At 43.3% G+C, this 18,256-nt stretch overlaps 2 protein-coding genes across 3 annotated transcripts; one reads left to right on the top strand and one right to left on the bottom strand.

Annotated features, from left to right (window-relative positions):
• Window positions 1-1,030: 1,030 nt before the first annotated feature.
• Window positions 1,031-3,240, bottom strand: ccdc127b (coiled-coil domain containing 127b). Of its 2 annotated transcripts, none has more exons than XM_029663016.2 (3): window positions 2,948-3,240; window positions 2,407-2,538; window positions 1,031-2,052 (listed from the first exon to the last, which is right to left on the bottom strand). In XM_029663016.2, exons 2-3 carry the CDS (start codon window positions 2,531-2,533, stop codon window positions 1,367-1,369), a joined length of 813 nt encoding a protein of 270 aa, XP_029518876.1. In that variant the 5' UTR covers window positions 2,534-2,538; window positions 2,948-3,240; the 3' UTR covers window positions 1,031-1,366. The 2 variants fall into 2 exon arrangements, with proteins under 2 accessions (XP_029518876.1, XP_029518875.1); XM_029663015.2 differs by having other exon boundaries at window positions 2,985-3,240.
• Window positions 3,241-3,247: 7 nt separating this feature from the next.
• LOC115131351 (succinate dehydrogenase [ubiquinone] flavoprotein subunit, mitochondrial) lies at window positions 3,248-16,472 on the top strand. The gene is made up of 15 exons (XM_029663014.2): window positions 3,248-3,357; window positions 7,114-7,191; window positions 7,389-7,550; window positions 9,196-9,339; window positions 10,487-10,651; window positions 10,814-10,962; window positions 11,165-11,289; window positions 11,656-11,824; window positions 12,370-12,565; window positions 12,809-12,983; window positions 13,134-13,252; window positions 14,938-15,049; window positions 15,209-15,339; window positions 15,621-15,734; window positions 15,935-16,472. The coding sequence occupies exons 1-15, from the start codon at window positions 3,298-3,300 to the stop codon at window positions 16,019-16,021; spliced, it is 1,986 nt and encodes a 661-aa protein (XP_029518874.1). The 5' UTR covers window positions 3,248-3,297; the 3' UTR covers window positions 16,022-16,472.
• Window positions 16,473-18,256: the final 1,784 nt, after the last annotated feature.

The following is an 18,256-nucleotide window of genomic DNA, read 5'->3' as shown; positions in this document are numbered from 1 at the left end:
AATAGTTTGTATTCTCCTCAACGTAGCTAAAATTTTCACAAAATTATTGGTTATCTGCACGAACCCAGCCTTTACTATGAATCATCCATACACAAGTTGGCTCAATTGTTTATTTAACTAATTAAACAATTACAGCATATACATTATAGAGTAAATACCGTCCCCAATGGACTAAACAAAACAATTTGGTTATAACACGACAGATTCAGATTGGAAGGGGGGGGGGGGGTTGGAAGGAAGACTTAAGAAATGGGTCTCTATCGGACATGGGAAGCTATTCTCATATAAATACATATGCCACTAACGATCGCTCGTTCGGAGAAAGGTAATGCATTGCATTTACGTGAAACTGGCTTCGATAGTTGAGCTGGTGGTGTGAGGCTCTGGTTTGCCCAGTCGAGGTCGCCATTGTCCTTTGTAGATTCTACCCGGTCGTTTTAGAGTGAGATGTGATTTTCTGCGTCGGTCAATGTTCTTACTAGATTTGCTACCTTTGCAGCTGCAGTCTGTTAGACTGTAATCTTGGACACACTTGTTCTTACCATTCATACCATTTCACGTGTGGCGCAAGGTCTCACGTTTTCTGGCCTGTAGAGTTGAAATTAGAATTAGCCCTTTTTAAACAAGTGACTTTTCGTCACGGGGCCTATTATTCTAGAGTGGAAAAGGGGTTGGTTCATTATTTCCAACCAATTTCTACTCACTTGGGCGGGGCCACTGACTGGGCACACATTACCATAAAACAAACACTTGTCATTTTAGAAGACTAAATCACATTATCTTTTCAAAAGTATTCTTCTACTTCGTCAAACATTTGATCCGTCATTCACATGCAAGCCTCATAACTGAGGAACCTGTATAAACAGAGTTAGGGTAACGTGCCTGTATTGTCTTTCATTAGGTCACAAACATGAAACAAAACGGACCTGGTAGTAGCTGGCTTCTCCACCAACCGTTTCCACTTTCTCTAAATTAGGAACAATGTTTAATTAGGAGTATTTGGCGGACTAGCGTCATTACAACTGATATACACAGTGCAAGTGCTGTACTTTATTTGCATACCCCACAAACACAGGTTTGAGATGAGATGTACTGTATGATGGAAACATTTAGTTTAATAAAAAATAAAACACTATAGGATTCTATGAATAGGATATTGGTCATGCAAATAACATTTTAGGTTCAATAAGTGCTTTACAGGGTTAACCATATTGTTTACAGTTTTTATTTTTACTTTCTCTTTCATATACACATTTTTAGATTATCAACAATAATTTTCTGTACTCATTTTAAATGCTTGTCCTTCCTCATAGGACATATTACACATCATGAATAAATATCACTTTGGTTCATAATCCCAGCGACATCATAGATTGCTAGACTGTGTTCCCAACAACGTGGCCTCTGCTCTCCTGTGTTTCTGTAGTGTGACCTGCAGCTGCCAGTATCTGAGGTAGATCCACATCAGACTACCGTTCTTGCGCTTGTCAGTGTTCAGGTACTGTGCACAGTTGCGGTCATTTTTAAAGATGTCCTTGAGGCCGGCCTCCATATCCAGCTGGGCGAGAGCCCGTTCTCTGCCCGCTCTGACCAGCAAGTCCTTCTCCATTTCCAGCCTCTTCTCCCGGGGCACCAGGATGCTGCAGAAGGCCCCCTGCCTCTCCGCCAGACCCTCCTCCACCTCCCTCAGAGCAGCTATGGCTCCCCGGTGCCACTCGCTCTCCCTCTCCAGAGCCGTGTGGAGGAGGGCCCCAGCTCCGCCAGCCTGCAGCAGTCGGCTCTTCTCGTCAGTCAGGGCCTCCCGCTCCTGGCTAAGCCTCCTGCGTTCCTCCATCAGCTGTTGGCCCTGGGAGGCTATGGCCTGGCGGTAGCCCTGCACGCGGTTCTTCTCCTTCTCCAGTTCCAGCTCCAGGTGGACCGTCTCCCGTCGGTTCTCTCTCAGCGTGTACTTGTACTTCAGCTCCATGTCATCACAGATGGCCTGCATGCTCTTGTCAAACTTTTCTTTCACCTCCAACACTTCCCTCTGTGACTCTCTGGACCATATCCACCCTGAAAGATGTTTGCATTTAGCTTGCTGTCTACCTGTGCCTTACAAGTTGTGGATGCACAATGTTGCCACTTACTTAGACCTTATCTTACCAAATGAAAGTAAGGAAAGTTTGTCATCAGACATGCCAATCTTGGATTTCAGGATGAGCATTGAGAGTTAATGCACATGGTAAGACATCAACAGTATAGTACATTTTCATTGGCCTAAAATGTATGTATGTAAACTGAGCACAGTGGCCCTCTGATTGCCCAGTAATGCAGTCAGTAACATTGGTATTATGTCTAGTCATAACAAGCAACATGCTCTGTGCTTCTGAAGTCTTGAGCAGGCAACCTGTGTAATACAGTACTTACGAAAGGCAGCGAGACCGATCATGGGCACCAGTAGGGCATAGTTCCACTTGTTCCCATCGCTGCCACCACCACCCCCCCTCTGCTCTGGCCTGATGTTCCATTCCTGGGGGTCATTCAGGTTGTTCATCTGGCCTGCAGAGGTAGCACAAATTGAATGAGTGACATCATATCTGCATATTAATAATGTGCATGAACTGCTCACAATCTAGGCTAAACTGCACTGGTGAAAACACAACCAATAAATTATTTATTGACGCAAACGCATTTAAATATGGGGTATTACAAATGACCATATTCGTCATGATTCTGAAGGGTGCGTTTCTACTGTTCCTACTTACTATCTACATGAACTACAAGTTGACAGAAAGGGCTCGATGGTTGACTGTCAAACTGGAGTTTTTTATAAGCTTGAATCAGAGCTAGTTTGTTAGCTAACTAGCTTTATTTACTGATCTTGGATCGATGCATTCTGAATTCAGTTCCGTTCAAACCAACTTAGTTAATAGGACCTGATACATAACCTGCAGAAAGTGTTCCTTACCAAAAGGAAAGCATTGTTTAAGTAATATTGCAGATACCTTCTGTTAAAGAATGATAACGTCTCTTCAATCGAACTGCATTCGTCTCTCTTCCGGGTTAAACATAGCGTAATTTCCCAAACTAGACTTTGCAGAGGTGAGTTACATTTGAGTCAATTTAGATATTGTCAATATAATGACGTAAACCGAATTATGAGTTGTGAAATATCAAAACAGTAATAAAGAAAGTTATTTGATGATTTAATAAATATATAAATGAGGACTATTTATTTTCCTTTTGAGATGGTATGCTCCGGCACGTGTCAGAGCAGTTTGGTGACGTAGATTTCCCCAGACGAAGCGAGCACCCATCATGGCCGCGGTGTGTACTGCCTCCCGTGTCCTCACCAAAAAGATCCTGTCAGCTAAGGCGGTAAGTATTTGGAGATAAACTGTTGCTATAGAATATCACTATGAACTAATTGATCTTTTGGACTCAAAAATGTGTTCATATGAGCTGGTATTCGCAGAGAATTTAACCCACCCTGTTTTGTAACATCAGCTGGTCAATGATGTCTCACCATTGACGGAGTTTCGTAGCTAGTTACCTAACTATACTTTGCTATGCAATACTGGGAACTAGTTTAATTTGTCACAGTTGAAATAGTTTTCATCATAAATATCCATGGCAATTCGATTCTGACGAATAGCTTAATAAATATAATTTGTGTTGCTCGTGTATGACGAGTGAATTAAACCTTGCAGTAGCCATTACCATCAGTGTATTGAAGGTCAATCAAGGCATGTTAGCTAAGAAGCTGTTAACGATGTGGCTGACCAAGCAGTAGGCTAGTTCCCAGTGTTGGCTGAATCTGTGATGAGTTGGTTTGTGTTGTCTGTCAAACATTGGTTTATGTTTGATGACAAATGTCTCTCGGCTACCTTTTGAATGCGTGCTGTGTTTTAAGAGATGTTGAGACTGGCAAATATTGGTAACTTAGAATGCTAATGTTAGCTAGCTAGAGTTGGCCAGCTCTTAATTGTAAGTGTGCAGCTGCAGGCCGGAATTTGGGGCGTTTATTTCACATTTATTTAACCAGGTAGGCTAGTTGAGAACAAGTTCTCATTTGCAACTGCAACCTGGCCAAGATAAAGCGTAGCAATTCGACACATACAACAACAGAGTTACACATGGAATAAACAAAACATACAGTCAATAATAATACAATAGTACAGTGGAACAAAAGAGAACAAAAAGTCTATATACAGTGAGTGCAAATGAGGTAAGTTAAGGACAATAAATAGGCCATGGTGGCGAAGTATTTACATTATAGCAATTTAACACTGGAATGGTAGATCGGCAGAAGATGAATGTGCAGGTAGAGATACTGGGGTGCAAAGGAGCAAAATAAATAAATACCAGTATGGGGATGAGGTAGGTAGATAGCTGGGCTGTTTACAGATAGGCTAAGGACAGGTGCAGTGATCTGTAAACTGCTCTGACAGCTGGTGCTTAAAGCTAGTGAGGGAGATATGAGTCTCCAGCTTCAGAGATTTTTGCAATTCGTTCCAATCATGGGCAGCAGAGAACTGGAAGGAAAGACGACCAAAGGAGGAATTGGCTTTGGGGGTGACCAGTGAGATATACCTGCTGGAGCGTGTGCTACGAGTGGGTGCTGCTGTGGTGACCAGTGAGCTGAGATAAGGCGGGGCTTTACCTAGCAGAGACTTGTAGATAACCTGTAGCAGGTGGGATTGGCAACAAGTATGAAGCGAGGGCCAACCAACGAGAGAGTACAGGTCGCAATGGTGGGTAGTGTATGGGGCTTTGGTGACAAAACGGATGGCACTGTGATAGACTGCATCCAGTTAGTTGAGTAGAGTGTTGGAGGCTATTTTATAGATGACATCACCGAAGTCGAGGATCGGTAGGATGGTCAGTTTTACGAGGGTATGTTTGGCAGCATGGGTAAAGGATGCTTTGTTGCGATATAGGAAGCCGATTCTAGATTTAATTTTGGATTGGAGATGCTTAATGTGAGTCTGGAAGGAGAGTTTACAGTCTAACCAGACACCCAGGTATTTGTAGTTGTCCACGTATTCTAAGTCAGAGCCGTCCAGAGTAGTGATGCTGGACAGGCGAGCAGGTGCGGGCAGCGACCGATTGAAAAGCATGCATTTAGGTGCGTTTAAGAGCAGTTGGAGGCCACGGAAGGAGAGTTGTATGGCATTGAAGCTCATCTGGAGGTTAGTTAACACAGTGTCCAAGGAGGGGCCAGAAGTATACAGAATGGTGTCATCTGCATAGAGGTGGATCAGAGAATCACCAGCAGCAAGAGCAACATCATTGATGTATACAGAGAAGAGAGTCGGCCTGAGAATTGAACCCTGTGGCACACCCATAGAGCCTGTCAGAGGTCCAGACAACAGGCCCTCCGATTTGACACACTGAACTCTATCAGAGAAGTAGTTGGTAAACCAGGCGAGGCAATCATTTGAGAAACCAAGGCCGTCGAGTCTGCCAATAAGAATGTTGTGATTGACAGAATCGAAAGCCTTGGCCAGGTCTTTGAATACGGCTGCACAGTAATGTCTCTTATCGCTGGCGGTTATGATGTCGTTTAGAACCTTGAGCGTGGGGCAGCAGGGTAGCCTAGTGGTTAGGGCGTTGGACTAGTAACCGGAAGGTTGCATCCCTTTGAAGAGGGGGATGACCGCAGCAGCTTTCCAATCTTTGGGAATCTCAGACGGGTAGGGGTTGCAACAATTTCGGCAATCATTTTAGAAAGAGAGGGTCCAGATTGTCTAGCCCGGCTTATTTGTAGGGGTCCAGATTTTGCAGCTCTTTCAGAACATTGGCTATCTGGATTTGGGTAAAGGAGAAATGGTGGGGGCTTTGGCGGGTTGCTGTGGAGGGTGCTGGGCAGTTGACCGGGGTAGGGGTAGCCATGTGGAAAGCATGGCCAGCCGTAGAGATGCTTATTGAAATTCTCAATTATAGTGGATTTATCAGTGGTGACAATGTTTCCTAGCCTCAGAGAAGTGAGCAGCTGGGAGGAGGTGCTCTTATTCTCCATGGACTTTAGTGTCCCAGAACTTTTGAGTTAGTACTACAGGATGCAAATTTCTGTTTGAAAAAGCTTGCCTTAGCTTTTCTAACTGCCTGTGTATATTTGTTTCCAACTTCCCTGAAAAGTTGCATATAACGGGGGCTATTCAATGCTAATGCAGAACGCCACAGGATGTTTTTGTGTTGGTCAAGGGCAGACAGGTCTGGCGTGAACCAAGGACTATATCTATTCTTAGTTCTACATTTTTTGAGGGGCATGCTTATTTAAGATGGTGAGGAAGGCACTTTTAAAGAATAGCCAGGCATCATCTACTGACGGGATGAGGTCAATGTCATACCAGGATACCCCGGCCAGGTTGATTAGAAAGGCCTGCTCGCAGAAGTGTTTCAGGGAGCGTTTGACAGTGATGAGGGGTGGTCGTTTGGTCGCAGACTCATTACGGCTGCAGGCAATGAGGCAGTGATCGCTGAGATCTTGATTGAAAACAGCAGAGGTGTATTTGGAGGGTGAATTAGTTAGGATGACATCTATGAGGGTGCTCGTGTTTACTGATTTGGGGTTGTACCTGGTAGGTTGGAAGGAGGAGAGATGACTAGAAACGAGTCGGTTGACCATTTTATGTGTGGATTAATTGTCGGAGTAGAGGACCTTGTGCATTTCAGGTAAAATAACGACCTAATGTTTATATCCCAGGACAAATTAGCTAGCAACAGCAAGCTAGCTAAATTGCCATACATGTTTTAATACTTTTCAACCTGTCCCCAAATTAATGTAATTGGTTCAGAGTTTGTTTTGATATTTTAACCTGTGTGTCGTGATTGCGTTTGGTGTAGGGGGTCAAAATAAATGTATGCACGATGGCGCACGCACGCAGCCGGTTTGGGTTCCGTGTTAGGGTACATGTTGCTGCAGCAGTCTCACCTTAATTAATTATGTAACCATCAGCTGGCTGTGTTTTCACTGCATTTTAAAACATTGAGCAAACTACACTAATGTTAGAGGCCTATAAACAAATCATAAATTGACTTGACATTTTGTGGATAAGTCTAGTTCTTGCAATTGAATACATTCATCAATAGCCTTGCATAGCCTATGTTCTATATTCTTTCTCCATTTAGCTTCCGGCAGTATCCCAGAGCTCCAGGAAGCTCCACTTCTCCATCTACGGGAAGAACGAGGCTAAAGTGTCAGATGGCGTAAGTCTGCGTACTCCATGTTCATCTTTGACATTACTGTATGAATGGATTCAATATGTTTGCACAAAATATATTGTCTTTTAGATGTATTTAATTTGTGTCAGTGCTTGTAGAGACAATTTGTATTATACAACTCTAGCTAGAGAAAATACTGAAATGTTAATGTTTTGTGCTTGTGTTTTTACTGGTTTCTACAGATCTCCACACAGTACCCTGTGGTAGACCATGAGTTTGATGCCGTGGTTGTGGGTGCCGGTGGGGCAGGACTACGTGCTGCTTTTGGCCTGTCTGAGGCTGGCTTCAACACAGCTTGTGTCACAAAGCTGTTCCCCACCAGGTCGCACACAGTGGCTGCACAGGTATATATCAAGTTATATATTCTACAAGATTCAATGGGAAATGACCTTGTAACAGCAGGAAATATCCCAGATTGTCCCCTTAAACTTCTTTGGGATAGCCCCCTTTTTAATTTTTCTTTGCCTAAAATGACATACCTAAAACGAACTGCCTGTAGCTCAGGCCCTTAAACAACAATATGCATATTCGTGGTACCATTTGAAAGGAAGCACTTTGAAGTTTGTAGAAATGTGAATTGAATGTAGGAGAATATAACACAGATATGGTTGAAGAAAATACAAATGTATATATATATTTTTCTACCACCGTCTTTGAAATGCAACAAAGGTCCCACATCTAGCCATCACTCTGTAATTCCGATGGTGTCCATAAGATGGCAGCAGTTTATGTGCGAAGTTTCAGACGATTAACTTGAAGTATGAGCAAACTACATGACATTTAGTGTGAAGTCACCCAGGTACATTTGGGCAAATCGTGATGGAGACATTTACATTTTTCTGCAAGAATATTGTCAAATCTGTATACTTGGACTTTGATTTAGCTTTCCCAGTATTAGTAGCCATATTATAAGTTCAACATTTGCAAAACACCCAGTTTTCATAACTTCATAACTCTCCATATTCTTATAATTCTTGTCCAAAAGGAAAAGGCTTACTGTCGCACAAGGTTAGCAGCTACATTTTGCGACATACGGTGTTTCCCGATACTCCTGTAAAGCCCAGCTCATTGGCTCTCTAGCTAGCTTTGTTTGACCCCGATTAATGCTTATTTGTCAAAGTTAGTCGATCAAGTGAAGACTGCCCGCATTATCGGTGTGCCATGAAGGCGTCGCTCTCTGACCCAATTTGGTGTTCTATAGGATATACTACACCCCTAATGATATATTGAAGTCTGGTTATGTTTTAGGATCTCTAAGGAATTAATATGAATGTGATTTGACTGGTTGAAACCACGTTTAGGGTTAGATTTTCAGATTCCTTTCTTTGCAAATTGAATGAGTGGAAATACAAAATAGATCATGCATGCTATATGGACCTTTTTTAGGACATGAAAAATGATTTTATCTAATAAAATGACACTTCGTGTTATCTCTGGGACCCGTTGGATGATAAATCAGAGCAAGATTTCAGAATGTAATAACACATTTCACCTTCAGAGGTGAATTTATAGAACCTATTGCGGTGGGAAAATAGTTTTTTTGTTGTTAGGAGCTCTCCTCTCTCAGTAGCATGGCATTTTTCCCCCCGCAGTATTAGCTACTGTAAATTGGACAGTGCAGTTATATTAATAAGAATTTAAGCTTTCAGCCGATATAAGACACTTGTCTGTACCGACATTTGTTGTTTCTCTAAATTGTGCGATTGTGACAAGGCACTGCATGATTTACAACTGTCCCGTTGGCGGGACGCCTATCCCCAAGAAGTTTTTAAATTCCTGTGTTGCATGATAACAAGTCTCATCAACTCTGTTTGCATTATACACAGAAGACAGCAATGCCATTTTAAATTCACAATGAATTAACCATATCCCACTGCAGTGGCTTTATCAGCCAACTTAATGTTTTACACTTGTATTAGGCATACCGCCATGCAATATCTACAAAAAAAGTCCATGGTTCAAGTCCTGAACAGTTGTTTTTGCATTTAGGGCGGGATCAATGCAGCCCTTGGAAACATGGAGGGAGATGATTGGAGGTGGCATTTCTACGACACAGTGAAGGGATCTGATTGGCTGGGAGACCAGGACGCCATACACTACATGACAGAGCAGGCCCCACATGCCGTTGTGGAGGTGAAACACACACACACACACAGCTTTTTAGATATGGCAAAGAAAACAAAATGGTAAAGCAGGATATTCACTAATGTAAATTAAACTATGCTGCTGATGGTTCTTTGTGGAAAAATGAATGTATTGAAAGGTAACCAGCCTCTTGAAAGCGGAGTTGGTAGTAGGGGAATGTGGCAAGCGTGGGGCAGGTAGCCTAGTGATTTAAGAGCGTTGGGCCAGTAACCAAAATTATGCTGGGTTGAATCCCTGAGCCAATTAGGTGAAAAATGTGTATGTGTCCTTGAGTAAGGTACATTACCCTAATTGCTCCTGTCAGTCGCTCTGGACAAGAGCGTCTGCTAAAATGTACTGTAAAAATACATGCTAGTGGTGGTGTAAGCAAAAGTCCCATGCTTAAAGGTGCAATATGCAAAAATTCTAATTCTAGTTGGCCTAATTCTAGTTGGCCTTTCAGTTTGGGAAAAAAATCATTGTACCATCAAAACCGCTGGAAAATTTATTTTCAATATCCCAAAATATTGTATTTTCAGCTGTTCGAAGCTGGTATAGAGAACCGGATGTAAAAGATTCAAAATGAAAGTTAAGAATAGGAAGCATAGACTTAGAAATAGCGTACATAGAACAGATCTACTGCTTCTTACGCTTGCATTCAATTAGTGACAGATCTATAACTCACATTTCTATTTGAATTTGGTTGGGTTGCCCTACATATTGCAGCTTTAAAAGCGCTGCAGCAGAATTCAATGGCCCTTCCTACTAATGAATTAATGCTGTGTCCTGTCCTTTCAGCCCTTCTGATGTACCAAAACGAGTGAAAATGCCCTTATTCTTCTCTGCAATGTTGTGTAGGTGCCTTTACATAGACTCAAGCAATTTGATTTAATACATTCTGTGTATTTTAATAATTGGCTAAAGTGCAAGCGTATTAGTGTATTATGTAGCCTATAATTATTTTGGGATTAAGTTGAACCCCCCCCCTCCCAATCAGAAAGGATTGGCACAACATCAAAACAAGTACTGATAGAATGGTAAAATGAAAACATTCATGTATTATTTATTGGCTACCTTACTATTTCTAACTTTCTGTTGTGAAAATAACTGAAAGCTGGTGTGCCAGTGATTTAACAGGTCTTCTTGATGTCCCCAGCTAGAGAACTTTGGGATGCCCTTCAGCCGAACCGAGGATGGCAAGATCTACCAGAGGGCTTTTGGTGGCCAGAGTCTGAAGTTTGGCAAGGGAGGCCAGGCCCACCGGTGCTGCTGCGTAGCTGATAGAACCGGCCACTCCCTTCTGCACACACTCTACGGACGGGTACGTCAATGTCTTGACTCAAAATTCCATAATCCACCACTTGCAGTCGTGCTAAATTCTGAATTCCATTTTACTGACAAACTCTGCTTTTAGAATCTCATGTTCTGTCCTGTTTTTGCTGGATTCACTAATCTATCACTTCTACCCTTCTCACCTTTTTAGTCTCTGAGGTATGACACCAGCTACTTTGTGGAGTATTTTGCCCTGGACCTGCTGATGGAGGAAGGAGAGTGTAAAGGAGTGATTGCTCTGTGTATGGAGGATGGATCCATCCACCGCTTCAGGTCCAAGAACACAGTCATTGCCACAGGGTATGTAGATGTTTCTGTAGTGAATAAGTTTACAGTTAGAAGGCTTGTTCCAAGTAATCTGGGAGCTTTGTCTTACCTATTATACCAGTTATGTTAACTTTGTAACATCCTCACCCTGGGCAGAAGGTGCCTCCTTGATGACGATGTAAAGTTCTAATATTTTGCCCTGATTCTTACTCCTGCCACTCTGCTCAATCTGCAGTGGTTACGGCCGTACCTACTTCAGCTGCACATCAGCCCACACCAGCACAGGAGACGGTAATGCCATGGTGACCCGTGCAGGCCTGCCCTGCCAAGACCTGGAGTTTGTCCAGTTCCACCCCACAGGTCAGTGTCAGATTGGCAATAGAGGCCTGTCTGCTAGGGAGTGAAATTAAGAACATGAAATAAACATTTATTTGAGAAGAGTTGATAAACACTCAGAATAGGCCTATCCGTTAGACATGTAATCTTGAAAGTGTTTCTGTCCTTAGTCTGAAGGTAACTGTGAATTATCATGTGTGTTTCATGACATCGTTGGTGACAATGGCTAGTATCGTTGGTGACAATTAAATCATATGGTCAGAGGGCTGGCAGACATGTCTGTTTGCATACTGTGGATACATAATCATACTATAAATATCATTGGGAGTTAAGTGGAGTTCATCGATGCCCTCAGTGCTGGTTTCATATGACGTAACGTAATCCTTCTAGGTATCTATGGAGCCGGCTGTCTGATCACAGAGGGGTGCCGTGGTGAGGGAGGAATCCTCATCAACAGTGAGGGTGAGCGCTTCATGGAACGATATGCCCCCAACGCCAAGGACCTGGCCTCCAGAGACGTCGTGTCCCGCTCCATTACCATCGAGATCCGAGAGGGCAGGTAAGATCACCACCAAGGCGCTGTCTTCCCTGAGCACCCATAGAAGTATTGTGCTGATGCTGTATAACTGATGTGTGACTGCATGCTCTATCGATGTCAGATCATTGATTTAATATTGGCATGCAAATTTTTAAAACAAAGTGTCAAATAGATGGTCAATCTAGAATCCATCTATTCATGCTTTGGTAAACTAAAATCAACCTCAAGAATGTTACATTTTAGACCTCAGGAATGTTACATTTTTGTAATTTAGCAGATGTTTTTATCCAGAGTGACTTATAGGAGCAATTAGGGTTGAGTGCCTTTCTCAAAGGGCACATCGACAGATTTGTCACCTAGTCTGCTCAATGATTCGAACCAGCAAACTTTTGGTTACTGGTCCAACACTCTTACTCTTAACCGCTAGGCTACCTGCTGAATGACAGGAAATGGAATTCGCATGGAATCTACCCACAAATTCCAATTGAGATGTTTCCACCTTGCCATGAGTTTCAGGTGTGAAAGACAACGGTCATGCTAACAGACTTTTATCTGTGTGTTCCTAGGGGATGTGGCCCAGAGAAGGACCATGCGTACCTGCAGCTGCACCATCTCCCGCCACAGCAGCTGGCCACCCGTCTGCCAGGCATCTCTGAGACTGCCATGGTCTTCGCCGGTGTGGATGTCACCAAAGAGCCCATCCCCGTCCTGCCCACCGTCCACTACAACATGGGAGGAATCCCCACCAATTACAAGGGACAGGTAACTAGCAGCATCAGTTGAAAAGAAATGTCATATTTATATATTTTCTTATTAAAAGTCCTATGAAATAAACCTAATATAGGTAAGCAAATCTAATGAGACAGATGTAGTGAGTCTTTAAACTGGACCTCTCTTAGGTTTAATGTATTCAAACGATCTTATCATATATGTATTGTCAGCTGTGATGTAATATGTCTGCTGTACCGCAGATCATTTTATGATTTACTGTCCTGTCCTCCACAGGTCCTCACCTACACACCTGAGGAGGGGGACAAGGTGGTGCCAGGGTTGTTTGCCTGTGGTGAGGCTGCCTGTGCCAGTGTCCATGGTGCCAACCGCCTGGGAGCCAACTCCCTGCTGGATCTGGTGGTGTTTGGACGTGCCTGCGCCCACACAATTGCTGACATCTGCAATCCAGGTACCAAGTCTATTCTTTAACTCTTACCTGTATGTCAAGACAAAAGCACATGCAATAATGCATTGTCCCACAACTTCTTAATGTAATGGCCAGGCCAAGGCTCCCTTGGAAAAATAGTTAGACAATCCTGGCAATGTGGTGTTTCTGCAGGAGAGAAGCTCTCCCCCCTGAAGCCCAACGCAGGAGAGGAGTCTGTGGCCAACCTGGACAAGTTGAGGTTTGCTGACGGCAGCACGAGGACCTCCGAGATCAGACTGAACATGCAGAAGGTATGGATTAAAAACAATTTTGTGGGGGGAATGGAACTGATATGCCTTGGATGGTCATCAAATCTACTGGTAATGAGTGTTAAATACACTGCTCAAAAAAATAAAGGGAACGCTAAAATAACACATCCTAGATCTGAATGAATGAAATATTCTTATTAAATACTTTTTTCTTTACATAGTTGAATGTGCTGACAACAAAATCACACAAATTATCAATGGAAATCAAATTTATCAACCCATGGAGGTCTGGATTTGGAGTCACACTCAAAATTAAAGTGGAAAACCACGCTACAGGCTGATTCAACTTTGATGTAATGTCTTTAAAACAAGTCAAAATGAGGCTCAGTAGTGTGTGTGGCCTCCACGTGCCTGTATGACCTCCCTACAACGCCTGGGCATGCTCCTGATGAGGTGGCGGATGGTCTCCTGAGGGATCTCCTCCCAGACCTGGACTAAAGCATCCGCCAACTCCTGGACAGTCTGTGGTGCAACGTGGTGGTGTTGGTGGATGGAGCAAGACATGATGTCCCAGATATGCTCAATTGGATTCAGGTCTGGGGAACGGGCGGGCCAGTCCATAGCATCAATGCCTTCCTCTTGCAGGAACTGCTGACACACTCCAGCCACATGAGGTCTAGCATTGTCTTGCATTAGGAGGAACCCAGGGCCAACCGCACCAGCATATGGTCTCACAAGGGGTCTGAGGATCTCATCTCGGTACCTAATGGCAGTCAGGCTACCTCTGGCGAGCACATGGAGGGCTGTGCGGCCCCCCCAAAGAAATGCCACCCCACACCATGACTGACCCACCGCCAAACCGGTCATGCTGGAGGATGTTGTAGGCAGCAGAACGTTCTCCACGCCGTCTCCAGACTCTGTCAATTGACAGACGTGTGCTCAGTGTGAACCTGCTTTCATCTGTGAAAAGCACAGGGTGCCAGTGGCGAATTTGCCAATCTTGGTGTTCTCTGTAAGCACAATCCCCACCTGTGGATGACGGGCCCTCATACCACCCTCATGGAGTCTGTTTCTGACCATTTGAGCAGACACATGCACATTTGTGGCCTGCTGGAGGTCATTTTGCAGGGCTCTGGCAGTGCTCCTCCTGCTCCTATTTGCACAAAGGCGGAGGTAGTGGTCCTGCTGCTGGGTTGTTGCCCTCCTACGGCCTCCTCCACTTCTCCTGATGTCCTGGCCTGTCTCCTGGTAGCGCCTCCATGCTCTAGACACTACGCTGACAGACACAGCAAACCTTCTTGCCACAGCTCGCATTGATGTTCCATCCTGGATGAGCTGCACTACCTGAGCCACTTGTGTGGGTTGTAGACTCCGTCTCATGCTACCACTAGAGTGAAAGCACCGCCAGCATTCAAAAGTGACAAAAACATCAGCCAGGAAGCATAGGAACTGAGAAGTGTTCTGTGTTCACCACCTGCAGAACCACTCCTTTATTGGGGGTGTCTTGCTAATTGCCTATAATTTCCACCTGTTGTCTATTGCATTTTGCACAACAGCATGTGAATTTTATTGTCAATCAGTGTTGCTTCCTAAGTGGACAGTTTGATTTCACAGAAGTGTGATTGACTTGGAGTTACATTGTTGTTTAAGTGTTCCCTTTATTTTTTTGAGCAGTGTACAATACCATCACTTCTTTGCTAAACGTTTGTTCCTCTCTCTGTCATCAGACCATGCAGAACCACGCCGCTGTGTTCCGTACCGGCAAGGTCCTGAAGGAGGGATGTGACAAGATGGATGCTGTCTACCAGACCCTGGACGACATCAAGACCTTCGACAGAGGTCAGCATCTCATTCCCTCTGCTGATGTGATGTGAATTGTCTTTCAATTGCCTCATCTCGCAAGGGCAGAAGGTCTTTGTTGTCCCATTGTTGGGCTTGATTGCAACAGGGATTATGTTCTGAAGCAGTGTTAAAGTTCCCTCTGTCTCCTCCCCTTAGGTATTGTGTGGAACACTGACCTGGTGGAGACCCTGGAGCTGCAGAACCTCATGCTGAATGCTGTGCAGACCATCAACTCTGCCGAGCAGCGCCAGGAGAGCAGGGGAGCCCACTCCAGAGAGGACTTCAAGGTAAGAACTGAAGAGACAGAAACCACTGCTATACTAGCCTGGCCTGCAATGACAATTTGTTGTCTGGCAAAGTGATATTGCTCGTATGCATACGGTTCCATTTTGTTTCATGGTAGGGGCCTCGATGTGGACATGTTTTGTTTGGAGCTGGAAGTAATGCATATGAACAGACACTGCTATTGTCATCACACACTATAAACTATAGGAGCTCTCTCCAGTAGTAGTTGGACCAGTCTGTAGACTGATGTTTCATTCTGAAAGATTCCTTTGTACCATTGCAGGACCGTATGGATGAGCTTGACTATGCCAAGCCTCTGACGGGACAGGTGAGGAAGCCAATTGAAGAGCACTGGAGGAAACATACCATGTCCACTGTGGATCCTAAGACGGGAAAGGTAAGTATGCTCACAAAACACAAAAAAAGTCCAGTGCCTAATGATTGTGTTTAACTACAGATTTGTATTTTTCTAAATATAAATGACAGGATTAATTGTAGCCTTTAATTCTTAACAACACAATATTAGCAGAGTCTGTGCTTGCCAATTTTAATTTGCTATCACTAACCCATCTCTTCCTTTTTGTGCTTCTGTTATAGGTAACTCTGAAATACAGACCGGTTATTGATAACTCGCTTGATGCAGAGGACTGTGCTGCTATCCCTCCCGCCATCCGTTCCTACTAAGCTCATAACTATCTGATGCTGACTCAACTCTTTTATTTATGATCAAGATTTATGCTTTTGCAGTTATCCTTTATGAAGTTTCAACATGATTCTCATATTGCTGCTAATAAATACTATAAGTGGAATATTTGATATTTTCGATAATAAACCTTACTTGTGCAAATGTGAGTTTTGTGTGTTTTAAACTTCTAAAACATTTGCTATTGTTCTTTTTGGCAAATAAATACATTTCATTTTTAAATATTGAATAATTGTAGAAATCTGTCAAAAAAATAGTCACGGTTTGAAAAAAAAATTAACCCCAATTTTTAAGATATCTACACAATGCCTATACAATTTCTTCACTCAGTGGCTATGCTTGGTTAAGGAAAAACACATTTCTGTTCTGTTTATCTTGCGTGCTTCCTGTTTTGTAGGATTTATCTTGAATAAAGATGCTGAAATAACTCAATCCCTCCTGTCTGTGTAGTGTGTCAGTTCTTCCAAATACCATGTCAATGTTCCATCTGAAATACAATAATCAAAGTCGCTGGAGGAAGCACCCTGTAATTGGAAGATGTCTTTGATTACAGAACATAACAATGGTTTAGAAACTCTGACTGTTGTGTATTTTAAAATGTAGGCGTTGTGATTAACTTTTTTTGTCAGGGGGAATGGTATGCAACCGGCTACATACTGGTGTGGACCGGTTCATAAAACATCCTCCATCGAGGCTGCTAAGGTGTCAATTTCCTCAACACAATTTAATGGCAAGAAGGTGGGTAAAAAAACTATATGTACTTTATGAAATACCATTTTCCACTACCATGCTACAGTGGCTAGTCCTGGTCCACATTAGTGTTTTAAAACTATATGACCAGAAAAAAATGACTGCTGCAACAAATACAGGGTCCTTGCTATCTGGGTTCCTTGGGACATTACAACTCTGACATTACCCCGTTGAAATTTAAAAAGTTTAGGGTAGAAAGCTATAGGCAACATCCGGGACTAGCATTAGCCACTGTAGCACAGATAGTTGTAAAAATCTTTGACTGTAGCATGTTGGTGGAAAATAGTGTTTCATAAAGAAAGTAGCAATGCATTTTTCCCTCCATTCGCTTTTGACTGTAAGATTAAACAACTCTATATCGCCATCTGCAGGCCTTGGGCTTTGTTGGAAACATCCACAGACAGACAAAACCCCAGTACCACAAGAACAAAACAACGCAATATAAAAGCCCAATCAATTGTATTAATACTTGTAAACAAAAATAAAGTATATTTTATTAATTCAGAGGCTCATCTGAAAGTTATGTGCATGTTTCGCAGAGAAATTAGTAGGTTGATAAAATGCTGTCTCTGGAGAGGGCAAGAACAATATGTCAGAATAAGTGCAGTATTATCATAAGGAGACGTATACTTAGAAAACGGAGGAGGAATGTAGAGAAAATGCGAGGCAGAGGAAGTTCGAGATAAGGAGGAAGAGGGTGAGCTTGAAACGGTTACAAATGGTGGGGAAAAGGGAGATGGTTTGTTAAAGAAGAATGGTAGAAAGTGTAAGCAGGGTGAGCTGTACACCGGATCGAAGACAGGAGGAGAAATGTGAGTGAGGGCGAAGTATCGGAGGGGATAGGTGTGGGTGGTGAAGTTCTCGGGAGCCCGAGGCTTGCACGGATGGTGAGGATAAAGATGGGTCTGGCAGTGGGAGTGACATTTTTGGAAAAAGTAAATCCTTGCCTTTTGGCTGATCCATTTGTGGTTTCATGTTGGGTGAAAAGAAAGTTGGGGACTTTGGAACCGGTGAAGGTAACCAGAAATGGTCTTGTGATAATTGTTTGTGTTTCTGCTGGTCAGAGGAAGCAGGCGCTCCGCGTTAAACGAATGGGGACAAGAGGTGTGAATGGTTTTGCTCTCAAGACAAGGGCGCCATTGAAAGGAGTGATTACTGGGGTAGCGGTAAATGTGAAAGTTGACCAACTGAAGGGAATGATTCCCGGTGTTTGGGATGCTAGTCGTTTGGTCCTACGCAGACAGTGGCGTGAGTGGTCAAACAGAAGAGTCGTTGCCTGTTCTTTTGAGTTTTAATATTGAGTCTTTGACCGCAAAAGTGGTGTTAGGAAATATAGAGCATGAGTCAAAGGAATGTGTAGCTTTGGGGGAAGCAGTGGTATGTGTTAATTGTAGGGATGCCCATGGGGCTGAGGATCAGAAATCTCCGGTGCGAGAGAGGCAGGTTGAGGTTTCCAGGCTTAGAGT

Source organism: Oncorhynchus nerka, linkage group LG7 (genome assembly GCF_034236695.1).
Source record: "Oncorhynchus nerka isolate Pitt River linkage group LG7, Oner_Uvic_2.0, whole genome shotgun sequence".
Taxonomy (NCBI): Eukaryota; Metazoa; Chordata; class Actinopteri; order Salmoniformes; family Salmonidae; genus Oncorhynchus; species Oncorhynchus nerka.
Note: the sequence above shows the minus strand (reverse complement) of the source record. Positions and strands in the feature narration are given on the sequence as shown.